Source organism: Aythya ferina (genome assembly GCF_964211825.1).
Source record: "Aythya ferina genome assembly, chromosome: Z".
Lineage (NCBI taxonomy): Eukaryota > Metazoa > Chordata > Aves > Anseriformes > Anatidae > Aythya > Aythya ferina.
Genome location: NC_140299.1, coordinates 28,699,220 through 28,714,190, shown reverse-complemented (window position 1 = coordinate 28,714,190; position 14,971 = coordinate 28,699,220). Strand labels below are relative to the sequence as shown.

Genomic DNA, 14,971 nt, shown 5'->3' with positions numbered 1-14,971 from the left:
AGTCATCACTGTCCCCAGATTTACCCACAAGTAACAGCACTGCATAAGATTTCTAATGCATGAGAAGCATGTGTTATTCTCAAGTCTATAATATTGTATTTCTTTTTAAATCTCTCAAAGAAAAAAACAAACCAACAAAACCCTTCAAACAATTTACTATTAGGGACTTCTAATTACTTTCAATACAATCCTTCTTTTACTCTACTTTCAAACCATAAAATGAGCCTGTAAATCCAAACACAAATTATTTGATTCAAAAATTATTATCAAATGTGGAAAAAAAATGATGATACTCTGTTCATTAGACCTCAAAGACTACACTGTACTTTCAAAGCAACCCAGTTAAGAAAAATGCTTCATTCTGCTACATCTTGAATACTTTTGTTTACAGTAACAAAGAATATGTTTTAAAGACAAGTTTCCTGCAATTAAGCATTCTGAGAACATAACTTAAGTAGATTTTATGGGTGTCCCTCAGGAAGCTTATATATTTCATTCTGATTATAAAAAGGTGCTTTATGTTCAGGCTGCCTAACAACTGCAATAATTTCATCTGGTCAATCACTCATGGATGAATAAATGGTTAGATTCTCCTTGATATTTAAGTCCTATGCACAGTAAAGGTTACACTATTTCTTCTGTATGACTTCTTACTTTCCCTTTTTTTTTTCTGCATCTTTTTTGTACTCTCTACCTACACCATTTAACCATAACTCTGTGTATGACAAAAAAAAATATATTATACTCCTCTATACCTTCACTCCAAGTTTTAGGGGTAATGGCAGCAGTATGTCCGGGTATTCCTGGAGCAGGCCCTGGTCCAGTTGCAGTACCACTCATTGCATGTAACCCAATACCTAAAATTTGACATAGGAAAGAAATGTGTTGAGATAAAAAGCATTTCCAAGCATGCAACAATCAGCTGCTTTCCAGCATGCTACTCTATTCAGACAAATAGTATTTTTGTGCATTAAACAAGGTTTTGAGAAGATTCTACTGTGAAAAAATACATAATGAAGCATATTAAAATCACATCTAAAAAAACCCTCTATTTGGTAGCTAAGTCATATGCACTGAAATTGAGTGACCAGTGGAATTATTAAAACCATTACTAACGAGAAAACAAGACCATCTTACATGTAGTGCTCAGTTTCTAATGCTAGCTCAGTAATGGAAGTGTTCAGAAACTACAAACGGTATTTAACGTGCCAGTTTTCTTAGGACCAAAATGTACCTGCTTACTACATCGTAACATCTATTACCATTAGAAGAAAAAGAATACTAAGAACATTTTCTTTTCCTCATGTTACGTACTTGATAGAACACTATACATGGTTTGTTTTACCTTCAGTCAGCTTGCTCCAGATTTCGTATCTATTTTTTCCCCATAATGACAGGAGACTGAAAATTCACTTTAAGAAGAATAGTAAAATTGTGATCAATTAATTATTATGATTAGCATTCAAAAAATATCTGACATAACAAGGCAGATACTTTAATTTCAGTGTTGACAATATCCTATTAATAAGAGATGTTTTATGCACTTGCTTAAGGTTAAAACCAGAGGCCAGAAAACTGTTTGAAATTACAATTCTGAACACCACATGTTTCTATAATGTTCCACAAGAACTTCCAAAAATTATCTGTGCAGTGACACAAGGCCTGGGTGCACTTACCAGACTGTCTGTTGAAGGCACTGGGAGGCTGCTGCTGTTGAATGCCAGGCAGGGTCCTTTTTCCCTGAACAGCAAGCTGAAGGTTTTCTGGTAAAGGCTGACCTCTAGCTAACATTTTGTATGCTAGAATCTGAGCCCGCAGCTGATGCAGCTGTACAGGGCTGAAAGGGGAAGGACCTCTGTTGGGTTGACTCATAACTTGTGGGTCTCCAGGTATAATGGGTCCTGACTGGCTGGGGGTCATCTGAGGTGGAGTTGGACCTCCTCCAGACATTGGACTGGAAACATGTTCTGGTGCTCCTAGTGGAGATGGGTGCGGAGACATATAACCTAGAACAGATGAGATGATTGCAAACTTACCATCCTGTGTAGTCAAACCTAAATTCCGTTAATTTTCAGTAGTAGTACATAGAGTATATAAATGTCTTTCAAGTCAGGATGGTTGTAGTATTTTCTACAAGAGCAAAGTGCCACCAGAAGTTCGCCTGGGGTATCAAGATAGCTACGTGACCTCTTGTCTGAACAGTTATGATTCTGTGGTTTAATTACTCCTGGAAAGAACAATTACTATCATATTTGGAGTAAGACAAACTTGAACATGAAATAGAACACAGGAACATCAGGATGGCATACAGGTTCACTAGAATGTTAGACAAGTATTTCACTACAATAAATACACAGTAGATTCTGCATTTTTGCAGCTGGATGCTGTAGCGTCTTTTTGATGTACAAATGTCAAGGAACACCTATTCACCCTTACTGACCCTCTTTGCCAAACCTCTCCAAAATACAGAAATAGAAATAGGCAGTATTTGGTTTCTACACATTTGTTCCTTAATATATACAGATTAAGGCTTTGAGTCAGATGAAGAACACTCAATACTGTTTACCATCTGGGTGCTCATCTTGAACTTGGAACATCAACTGCCAGCACAAAAATCATCTTCTAAAGAAGCTGCTGAAGACTAGTACTCTAATAAAACTCAGAGAGAGCAAGCACAATTCTGAATCAAATGGTGCTTGTGCCTTTCTATAGCAGTTTTATGTCTAAATTTTAACTGCACTTAATTTAACTACACATAATACATATTTCCAAGAATTTTGTGACTCATCCATGAAAACAGATGGTATAGGTTTTTGGTGAGATCAAGAACACATAACATATCAGAAAAAAATATTAAGAGTGATCTTTCAGGTAAAGTGCTACAGACAGCTAGATTTTAAATGTCTACCAACAGTGAAAAAAGGTGATGGTATTTACCCACTTCACTCTGGTATTGTGGAGCACAAATAACGTTCTAACCAGTTTGAAAATATGTATGTATACACACACGAACACATATATAATAATTAAAAAATAAATTAAAACTAGTATCAAGAAATCTTCTGGCTCATGTTCATATGCTTTAGCTTTACCAAGCCAAGGGATATGGAACTCCAAACTTCACGTAAACAAAATAAAAATTAATTTTGACCTCTCCTTAGCTTCACTATTCTCGTTGGACAAAATCTCAGTCTCAAATTCTCTTTTGTGAGACGACATAAGCTGTAAGTCACTAGAATTTCTACAAGTAGATGGATGAGAATGCTAAAGAACTGAAAGTCTAGCGATGCTGGGCCTCTGGGGATGAAAATATTTTACAAGCTTTACATATCTCTGGATGTCTAAATAAAGGAAAAAGAACACAGGATTTTGAGGATCTCTCCTCAAAAAGGAAAATGAGATCGAAGTACGGTAGAGGAGTAAAGGTATTGTAATGAGAAAGGCCAAATAAAACAAGACAGAAACGGACTGGGTTCAATCTTGTAACTAAAGATGAAGACCAGAAAGAAGATTTTGATAAGAATAAGAAAAATTAAACAATTTAAGAGAAAAATTAGGAAAGTAAGGTGATGAGTTCAAGAAAAAAAATCTTCAAAAGTTAGTTACTGAAGTTATTTACTAGATCATTACATAAGCTGTTTACCCACCTATTAGTAGTGATAAAATCAACAATAAATTACCTTAAGTTTACTTCACTTATTTATCTCCTTTCAGTTACTTTTGCCTTAATTTTTTTTATTAGAAGCTGAAGCTAGAAATTCCTCTTGCTAAGAATACTGCTTTAAGACAACAAATACTACACCACAACACCACCACAAAATTGCATTATTGTTTTATACCTGAAAAATGCAAGATTTATTGCTATGTTTATCCAATACTATTACACTTATAATCTCAGAATTTGCTTTAAAATAACACCTACTTTGAATTAAATTGTTTTCAAAACTGCCTTTTGAAAAACAGTTTATTTCCCCTTCAATGTTTTCCAAGTTATATATTCCTTAATCACTGACACATTTCAGACCCAGGATCTTGAAATCCATCTGTACTACAGAAATGAGAATTGTCGGACATGATTTTGAGCACTTGTTTCAAGTCCTGGCAGTTCCAGCTACAATTCTGTGACTATTTTGTAGAGACGAGTCTCTGGAAATATGCTTTTTTTTTTTTTTTTTTTTTTAATTTTTAATTCTTTTACTTTTCTAGATGTGTGTTAATTGCACCTTCTTTCTCCCTCAAAGTCCTTTGTACTAAGATTCTTAGTAATAAGGAAAAAAGGCTTGGCAAGAGTTAAGACTTAAAACCATTCTAATCGAATATCTCAGAAAAGAACAAAGGCCTTTCCATCTTGTAAAGGCTGTAAAACGTAGCACTTAGAGGACCTAAAATTTGAGAAGTTATATGGAAGTTTTCCCTTTTAAGTTTAAAACTTTTCAGAAGATTTAGTGATGTGAAATAATAGTTAACTGCCCTATCCTCATAAACTATATACCTATCTTATCACTCTACTACAGGTAAGTGTGTACATATGGGCTCTGAATAAGGACACATGAAGACTCATGAAGATTGCGTTTAACAAGCATATGCTGCAAAAGAAAATATTAAAGACACAAGGCTTAAGAATGTTTGTGTACAGTTAAGAAGGACATCCTTTTTAACTCTGCAAACAAACTTTCATCTGCCATGAAGCTCGTCAAATGCATTTTTGTGGCATGCATGAATTCCCACAGTAAACATTCTGTTTTTAAAAATCTCTACATCATTGTTTCAGGATGAAATATCAAATACCACTTCCTCTACATTTTCTACGTAAAATTTTATCTTCAATACAGGATAAACTCTTCAGCTTAGTTTAATCTTCAGAACAGAAGACAGCAAAAGCACTGAATGATAAAGTTGCAAAACACTTGCAACAGAGGAGTTCTATGAGGTGGCAAAAAATAACAGATAGTTCTGAAAAATACACAGAGTAGAAGACACAATTCTAGCAAAGGGAGGTCAAATAGCCCCAGATATCATCTAAGCTGGGGTAACTCAAAGTATCCAGTTTCTCCAGGTCTCATCTAAGTAAGTTCTGAAGATCTTCAGTGATGGTGATTCTTAATCACTCTCATGATTATTTCCCTCCTTCAGTCCCATTGTGCTTTACCTATGCTGGAGGAACTGATTCTGATTATGTCTTCTCCATAATCCCACAGTGGGATTAGTGAAACTACATCAGAAATCTTTCTGAATTTTTAAGCAATTAACAAGTGCTGCTTTCTTAACTGTATAAATGATTAAAAACATCTGACACCAACTTTTTTTGAGAGAAATGCATCATAAGATGTCATAAATTGCATATTCTCTTCAGTACTGACAACAGAAGAAATCTTATTCGTAACACTTCACCAAACACAAGTATTTTCGAAAGGCAAACCGTATAAGTTTCTGCTCTAATTGCTTTTAATTTCACTTTAGTTAACAAAAGCGAAGACCAACTTCCTCATCTGTTACAAAGCTGAAGAACTAGAAAGCTAAAAATTAAGATAAGACCTTTTTTCCCTCCACTTTTAATGCTACAATTAAACAGAAGAGAACACAATTGAATTCTAAAGTCTGACAACAAATGGTAGATAAAAGAGTCAAAGTTTTACCACTCCAAATACTGCAATATTTAAAAGAGATCTTGACTTCTACTAAAAATTAAGTAGACTTGAAGGATGATGATGTCTGAGGATCATATACATAAAAACTTTCTGCTAAACCTGATTGGAAGGTTACATGCTTATCCAAAAAGATCAATGTAAGAGAGTATTTTGAGGAGAAAGATACAAAATTGAAGAAATTTAGTTCAGTATAGCATTCACCTTAACTGTCATTTCAGACAAAAATTGAAGTTTGTTTTTTAAAAAATAAATCACGTACATGCTTGCAGTAACAGTGGAAAAGCATAATACCTGAAAATGCACACTGATAAATACATTCATGTTGGGTCAAACCTACAAAATTTTTTTAAGGTAAGCAATATATAAAAGCTTCCATTTTGGAGGTATGGCCAGTGTCTCTTGTCTTTTGTGAAACTTTCAGCCAAGAGAAAGACATAGAGGCCCCATGTGTGCAAGTAATTTAAAACTAGGGCTGGAGAAACAAACTCTTGAGAGGTCTTATGCTGGCAGGCAGATGGATAAGGTGACCCAACACAACTTTTCTCATCTTTAAAAGGAAGGAAACAAATCCAAAAAGAAAGTGCAGCTAATTGAAGAACAGTAGGAACAACAATCATTGTTTGTACAATAGCAAAATCATGGTGAATTTTATAAAATAACTAAATTGGTGTATCTTTATAGTGAGAAGTGCAACAAATACGGGTTTCTAATTAAAAATATATACAAATTAAGTCCCAAAACCTTAAATACCTACACTTGTTATCCTTCATTTACCAATAGAAAGCAAAACCACCCACACTATTCAAACAGGTCTATGTGTCACTGTTGTGTCACCGTAAGTACATTTACTTTGTTCTAAATTCCAGAAAACTGAGGAAATTTGTTTCAGTGTACTTATATCTCTTTAAGAATTATAATTAAAGAAAAAAACAACATTGTCACATATATATTGGGCTTTTTGCAATTTCTCCCCATTCCTCTTACAAAATCAAATCTAAACATAGATTTAATTTTCTGAATAACTCTGTTTAGCAGTTTAACAATTTACAGTAAATTTCATACTTCTAATATCAACACTGGGACTTCCAGCACAGAAGTTCACAGAAGCTGAACACACTTTCTAACACAGCTCAAGTTCAGTTAAATGGAGTATGACTATTATTTAAGCAGCCAGCTATGAAGTCAGAGCAATGGACTTCTATTTCTATTTAACTCATTAGCATTAAAAAAAAAAAAAAAAGGTTTTAATACTGAAACAAGGACATCACTGTGTATGCATTCAAGAAAAGGAAACTGGTCACTGCAAATGGTCAGGAATGTTACCCTTTCTGCCATTTGGCAGCAAGAGTGGAAAGGAGTAACTGCTGAGGAGACAGATACCAATTAAGTTTTCCCATAAATTAATGCCCAACGTTTTTGTAAAGCATGGTGTTGCAGTATGACTGAAATAAAAATGTAACAATCTGTCTCAGATTGTAAGAGATTCCTCCCACGTGACTAGCATGCCACTGAAAATCAAGGGAAAAAAAAAACATGAAGTAATAAAGTTGCATATCTTGTTTTAGTAATTATCATTAGTAAAAAAAAAAAAAAAAAGGGCAAAAATCTCAGAACAGTAATTGCCATGGAAACAGCAAATATGAATTTATGAGCAGAATGACAAAATTGTTGCAGATTTACGTTAGAAATGTTTCTGATTTGCTCATCAAAGCACATCCTCTTACCACAAAAAGAGTCAGTTGATTGTATCTTAGTAGACTGTAATAATCACTACTTCCAAAACTCTTGATTGAGACTTGCTCGAAATTCAGTGGTCCTTATTTCAAGATTAGTTGTTCACAGCAGCATGTTCAATTTACATAGATTATATATATCTACAACTCCATGTACAGTTTATCAATTCATTTATAATTTATAACTCTCATATATGAGCACATATTCTATATCCACAATTTTGTTGCTATAATTTCTGATGAGATGCAAAATTTATTTTTTATGCCTTCCCCCCTCCCCTGCCCCCACACTTTCTAAAAGGTATACAGAATCATAGAATGCCCTGAGTTGGAAGGGACGCACAAGAACTATCAAGTCCAACTCCTGGGTCCCCAAAGGACCACCCAAAATCAGACTGTATGTCTGAGAACATTGTCCAAACACTTCTTGAACTCAGGCAGGCTTGGTGCCATGACCACTGCCCTGGGGAACCTGTCCCAGTGCCCGAGCACCCTCTGCATGCAGACCCTTTCCCTAACCCCCAGCCTGACCCTCCCCTGTCCCAGCTCCATGCCGTTCCCTCGGGTCCTGTCGCTGTCCCCAGAGAGCAGAGCTCAGCGCCTGCCCCTCCACTCCCCTCGTGAGGGAGCTGCAGGCCGCCATGAGGCCTCCCCTCAGCCTGCTCTGCTCGGGGCTGAGCAAACCAAGGGACCGCATCTGCCCCTCATACATCTTGCCCTCTAGACCCCTTCACCATCTCCGTACCCCTCTTTTGGACACTCTCTAAAACATCACACAGTACTGGAGATAAGGCTGCATTAGGGCAGAACAATCCCTTCCCTTAAACAGCTAGCAGTGATGTATCTGATGCACTGCAGCTACAGCTGGCCCTTCTGGCTGCCAGGGCATGCTGTTGACTCATGGTCATCAGCTAGCTGAACAAAACCCCCAGTGTGCCTCTCCTACCTCTCTTCCCCATCTGTATGTATAGATGAGGTTGATTCTACCTAGGTGCAGAATCTTGTATTTGCTCTTGTTGAGTTTCATACAACTGGTGATTGTCCAGCTGAGCTTTGGCAAGCTCTCTCTGCAAGGCCCCTCTACCCTCAAGGGAGTCAATAGTTCCTCCCAGTTTAGCATCATCCACAGATTTACTCAGTATGCCTTCAAGTCCTACATCCAAGTAATTTATGAAAACATTAAAGAGAAATGGCCCTAAAATGGAGCCAGGTAAACGCAAAGTCGGGTAAAACGTTGCTCTCAAATCATCATGTTTCCATCCCCGTGAATTCAATGGGAAAGTTTTAGCTGAATGTCAAATACCTAAATGCAAAAGTAATTTTTCATTTAACCAATACTGTGAAGTGCAATGGAAAAACAATACTTTCTAGTGTTCATGGTCCTAGATAGGGGGTCAAATTTACGCATTAGGGTTTCAATCACAGACCACTGAGTTGAACCTTACAAAAATGTCTGTTTTTTTTTTTTCCAAGTGGATGACTGATGAGCACTCCAGACAAGACGTTATTCACCTTGGTATGTTATTCACCTTCCCCTTTGATACGAGCTTATTTTTTCCAAACAAAGCTGAATGGAAATAATTAGAAATCTGTTCCACAGAACTACTGACTCTTTGGGGCATAATGGGGGCCCAAAACCACAGAGCATGCACAGTATGTATAAACCTTGGCTATGCTGGTCCATTGGACTCTGAGGTGGACCCATCCCAGGGTGAGGAGGTCGCATACTCTTCATGGAGCCACAGTGAACATCCTCAACCATTCCTTTTTCATGCAAGCCATCAATGGACTGTGGAGAAAAAAAAAGTATTTAAACAGAGACAGTGTATAAATCCACTATAAAAATGTAAAAGAGTTTAACTTAAAATCTAAATAAACATGAAGTACAAACTTCTCTTATCTGACATTCAAAATAAATACAATGGGAACCATTATCCCTGGAATCATACATATCAGGAAGCACATAGCACCACTGGAGCGCTTGTCCCCTTTCTGTTTCTCTTTTGACAAGTTTTTTTTGTTGTTTGTTTGGTTGGTTGGTTTTTTGCTTCCTTATGAACTGTTTGGCAACACCAGGGAGGCAAACCATCCACATACAAGTACATGAGCTGTATTGGTCTCATATTACAAAGCTGTGTAACACACACCAACTTATTAAAGTACAGCCTGTGGCTTGGCCTGAGCTATTTTTAGTCCAAACTTTGCCCTTTCAGTCTTTACTGGAATGCCCCAAACATTGTTTCTCTTCAAACATAAAGATACCATTACAGGAGGTTCCCTATTTTTGCCTACAAAGAAGAGGTTAAGGCAGTCAAGGAAGGGAAGACATTGTTCTACTCAAATACTTGTGCTCCCTATAGTCACTGTCAACTCATTCACTCCTCAAAAACTACAGTTCCCATGGTACTTGGAATGCAAAACAGGACCAAAAGCCCTTCTCAGACAGTGAAGAGAAGACAGCCTGGGGTTAGAAAAATATGCAGAAGGCATGCAGAGCACTGGAAATTGCTCCCTAATAGAAACCTCAAAACTCCAAATATGAAAACACAGGAAAAGTAATATAAGGAGGAAAAGACACCTCTTAAGAAAACTAAAAAAGTTTACCTGAAAGCAAAAATTATACCGGATCTCTAATGCTTATTAACTACTGGCTTAAGAGTGTTTGCACAGCTTTTTATTAGGAAAGGAAAGGGTGGCATCACTTACCTTTTCTATACAGAAATATGAAACTATGCCTTTCTAACACATACTTGCACACACACTAAATACTGTCTTGCAAGCCCTACTATAAACATAGACCCTGCAGCCCATTTTCTCTGAATGTACACCTACATATTGATGATACTTTTTTTTTTTTTTTAAAGAAAAAAAAAAAGGAGGTAGGAATAAGTATTCCAATGGAAAATGCAAGTTGTTAGAAAATGCATAAGAAGCTATAAAAAAGTTAAAGAAGTTACAGGGAAAAAAAAAAAAAAGCTATACAAGTTACAGAAAAACACTGTAATATTTCCTCTCTTTGATAAATTTGTTACACATTACTAAATTTGAATTAAAGAAACATTATCCTTTTATACAGAAAAAGGAAAAAAGCTAACTTTTATATAAAGGATTTACAAATAATTTTTCAATCTTCCATTGAAATAATTTTGTTTGATTGAAATTATCTTTAAATAGAGGTTGTTTTTTTTTTTTTTTTGGTTAGTAAGCACTTTTGAAATATTTCACCATTGTTTTCCTTGCCAGAAACTAAGGATAAAAAAAACAGAAAACTTACCAAGAAAAGGAGAAGTAAAATGGATTTTTGTTTCAACAAATTCTTTAGTCATGACATTATAAAAACGTCTGTGAAAAATCTTTTATCTGATAGACTATTTTTGATTACATGAACTTGGGATGTGGAGTAGGAATGTAGAGATAGGTTAATAGACACATTAAAAATAGGTTCAGTGTGCTGACCAAGTAAAACCCAATGCCATTTTCTGAGCATGAAGAGCTCTCTCCCTGTCCCTTCTCAGCTATTTATAGACAACTAACGCTGACAAGAATGCTCAGTTCACATTTTGCCTGCAGGAGCTAAGTACTACACAAACCAAAACACCTGTAAAATCAGACCCATTCCTATTTTATCGGGGCATACGCTCAGGTCTAAATCTTCAGGGCCTCCAAGAGAAGGAAGACACTGTGCACAAAATTGAATCTGTTTTTGAGAACAAAGGGCTGTGACTGTATACTCTGTGGTGTGACAGCAGGGATGGGTGTCACTGCACTGAACTAATGGATGGCAACAGTGAAGCCTCTGTTGATGTTGGCAGCTTTGAAAGGACCTAAGATGGGACATGGCACACACATCCAGAGCATCAGAAGTACTAGCACACAGGAGGTGGGAAATGGGGCTAGCATTAATGAAGAGCAACAGTGAAAAGGAAGACAAATACATGCCTACAGCTGTCCTTACAAAAAGAGAATTTAAAAAAAAAAAAAAGGAATGGAAGGATAGGCACATGACCATACATAGACACGTCAATTGGAGGAGTACTTCTGTGGGAAGAATTGATGAAAACAACAGTTTTTGTAAAATATGTGTTTTAAAATAAGTAAATAAATAACAACTGGCAAACTGAAATGTTTCTAGTCTAACAGAAGGGAGCACAAGTACAGCAAAAATGGGTTTGCTTCTGTGTATTTGTTGAAATTATAATGTAAAAAACTAAAAGTGAAATTCATTAGAAACAGGTAAGGAAAAATAGAACTGATTGATCTGTTTTTAATTTGAAAGCTAAAAAAAATGAAGATGGCACAATTTTCTTTCAAGGCAAAACTAGTTTCAATGATCAATGATTAAATGCAAAGAGACTTATGCTTTCAAGAATATTTTTAATCAAAAAGCACCTCTACTGTCTATGGGGAAGAAAAAAAACAACCTCCAAAACCATGTAGACAAGGACTATATAACTTGAAAAATGGTTATTTTTCACAACCTTTTTGAATCACTATATAGTTACAAAGTTAGGTAACTTTAAACCTATGTAACAGGTTAAAAATCACAGAAAACATCCCCCACACAAAGCAATTTCTGTGAATTCTTCTGTCCTGTATAAATTAGAGATGTCTTCCACAAAGACATTGTTGGCATGAAAAATATAACCTGTACCAGCAATACAGCACTACTGTCACATCGGTGTGTTCTATTTTTCTTTTAATATGACAGAACAGATGGGAAATAGGAAGCTGAGACGTACTCAACTTTGAGTACATATTACTATTATTGTCCCTGTAAGTAAGAACAGGTACAGAGAACAGGACAGATATTATGCAATGCTTCCTTAAGACCTAATGAGGGGCCTTAAGACCTAATGAGGAATAAGTCTCAACTACATGTAAGCTCATACTTACATGGCTGGCAAAGCTGGCAAACTTGCAGACTTACGTATTGCCTAAAATACAAGGAACATTTTACCTACACTGCTTTTACTCTTCATTAAGTAAGGTCATCTCATAAAGAGTGTTACATCATGATTTGACCTATTTCCAGATAAACTGCAGATTATGGTGTCTTTTTTTTTCCCCTCCTACTTGCTTTTTAAACAAATAAAACATGGGCCTTGAAATCAGAGACTAGGATTAAGAATCAAAATAGGTTTCTTCTAGACCACACTCTAACAAAAATTACATAGACCAAACTGCACTAACAAAAATTACACAGACCAAATAGCAACGTGTTGTCACCTAACCACACAGCCACATCACTGATAGACAGGCAGTCTGACTGTAGTTGTCCTTGCAGTAGGGATTTAACCAACAGTTCTGTTAAACTCATATAAATCACCAGAATGCCATCTCACACAAAGTCCCTCTTAATTTTTCAAGTTCAAGAACAATACATTCCTTTTTCACTAATGTAAACCATGCAACAAAAATAATACAGGGAACACTAAAATCATCAATCCCTATCTTCTGCCTCCAGAAAAGCCTGTATGGATATGTGGAGATGATGGTTTCACAGAGATAGACAGCTAAGCTTTACCATCCCACCCTCTCACTCCCACTCCTCAACAAAACCGGAGAAGCAAGTATGATGAAAAAAAAAGGCTTATGGACTGAGATAAAGACATAATGGTAATCACTCACCAATTACCATTATGGGCAAAACTGAATCAGCATAGGAAGTTTTGTAGTTTATTGCCTATTGATAACAGGCTACAGCAGTGAGAACTAAAAGCAAACTATAAAAACCTTCCCCCCGCCTCCACCATCCACCCTCTTCTATGCCCTCCCCCTGAGCAATGCAGGGGAACGGGTGCTACTATTAGTCCCCGACACTTCATCTCTGCCGCTCCTTCACAGTCCCTCTCTGCCCCTGCTCCACGCAGGGTCCCTCCCATGGGATGCCATGCTTCCTGAACTGATCCTGCAGGGGCTACCCACAGGCAGCAGCTCTTCAAGCACTGTTCCCACATGGCTCCGTACCACGGGGTCCATCCATCCCCCAGAAGCAAACTGCTCCAGCACGGGTCCCCCACAGGCAGCAGTTCCCACTAGGCCTGTAATGATTTCCTTGGCAACATCATTGGTAGTCTAAAGATTACTTAAGGAAGTAGTAAGAAAAATAGCTAATTTATTGTTTCTGTCAAAACTGAATTACATAAATCAAAAGTAAATTTTCCTGTGGAAGGTTTTTTTGGATTATTATATGAATATACAGTCTTCATCTTTCATATTAACAGCAGTTAAGTAAATGAACTTTAGGAATTACAATTTGTTAATATCAATTTATATCGATCATTTCTATACCTACCTACTTTTCCACACTTCATTTTTATGCATCATGCTATGCTCTGTAAACTAGTCAAACATCTAACACAGAATTAAGGTGCTTTACCACTTAATCTGTTAAATTTAGAAGTGAGAACCACAATACCATTGCACATATGGATGTACATCCCACAAACAGTTGCACAACTGGGACACTTTTTGCACACTCCCCCACTTTTACTACGCTTGTTTGAAAAAAAAAAAAAAAAAAAAAAAAAAAAAAAAAAAAAAAGAGGAAAACAAAAGAACAGAAATGCTATGTTACATCATTACACAGAAGCCAAGCTGATTTAAATAACACTAAGGAGAAAGAAAAAGTTTACTTGTTCAAACTGAAACATGCAGGTGGATGATCGCTCACTTTAACCGCATGGAATATCACTCAAGTAACATATACAAAATGGTCCAGAGGAACACTTTCACAGCATTTCTTAAACAGACCCTTCCCCAGCCTCTCCCTTAGTCGTTGTAATAGACTGTTTCTGTAGTTGTACAGGAAAACAGGACTGAAAACCGATTGAGACTGAAAAATTAAATTAAAAAACAACTTTTTTTTTCTCCAACTGGATCTGTTCAACAGACCCGTTCTTTAGTATAGTCTCATTCACCCACCACCTCAATCTCCCCCCCAGCTCCCAACAGGCATGGTGGAACTTAAAAAGTGGCAAACTAGAGGACAGCAAGGCTGTTTAAACTTCAATACTTAAATAAGGGCTTTTAAAATTACAGCCTTTGCCCCATTATCAGAATAAAGGTATAGAAAAAGGAAAGTAATTCTACTGTAAGTATACTGACTGGTCACCTCTGAATTAGCTATCTGGACTCTTCACAGACACGGTGCCTATTTCAAAACATTTCAGTGGGCTACCTCCCTGGGAGAATTTCTATATTGGTTCACAGAACTTGTAATATGCTCTTAAAATCTCTGAAAGGACTTTGTCCATTTGATTCTAATGCTGACATAGCATTTGACATCTGAAGAACAGACAGGGTGAAACAGGATATAGCAGTTGAAGACAATGTGTGGAGTATTAAACTGTTCTACTGCAAAATTACTGGTGTTGGCCTTTTTGTCTGCAGGTACACAATCTTTTAAAAAAGAAAGAATTGAGAAGATTGAAGGATGTAAACCCTGGCTGCCTATGGTGTTTGGAACACTCACCAGAGTACAGGCATCTTGGACTGCAAATGACCTCACAAATAAAGAAATGCTAATAGAAGATAACAAATCTGGCTAACAGCTAAAATATGCAATTCAAAATTCACATGCAAAAATTT

At 36.5% G+C, this 14,971-nt stretch overlaps 1 protein-coding gene across 5 annotated transcripts in view; it reads right to left on the bottom strand.

Moving 5' to 3' along the window:
* The window catches only part of SMARCA2 (SWI/SNF related BAF chromatin remodeling complex subunit ATPase 2), a 119,846-nt gene that overhangs the window by 92,962 nt on the left and 11,913 nt on the right, over nt 1-14,971 (bottom strand). For all 5 annotated transcript variants that reach the window (XM_084505414.1, XM_084505412.1, XM_084505411.1 and 2 more), the window contains 3 exons: nt 9,047-9,170; nt 1,677-2,006; nt 756-857 (listed from right to left, as the gene is read on the bottom strand). In XM_084505414.1, the coding sequence (XP_084361540.1) occupies nt 756-857; nt 1,677-2,006; nt 9,047-9,170 (556 nt within the window). The remainder of the gene's footprint in view (nt 1-755; nt 858-1,676; nt 2,007-9,046; nt 9,171-14,971) is intronic.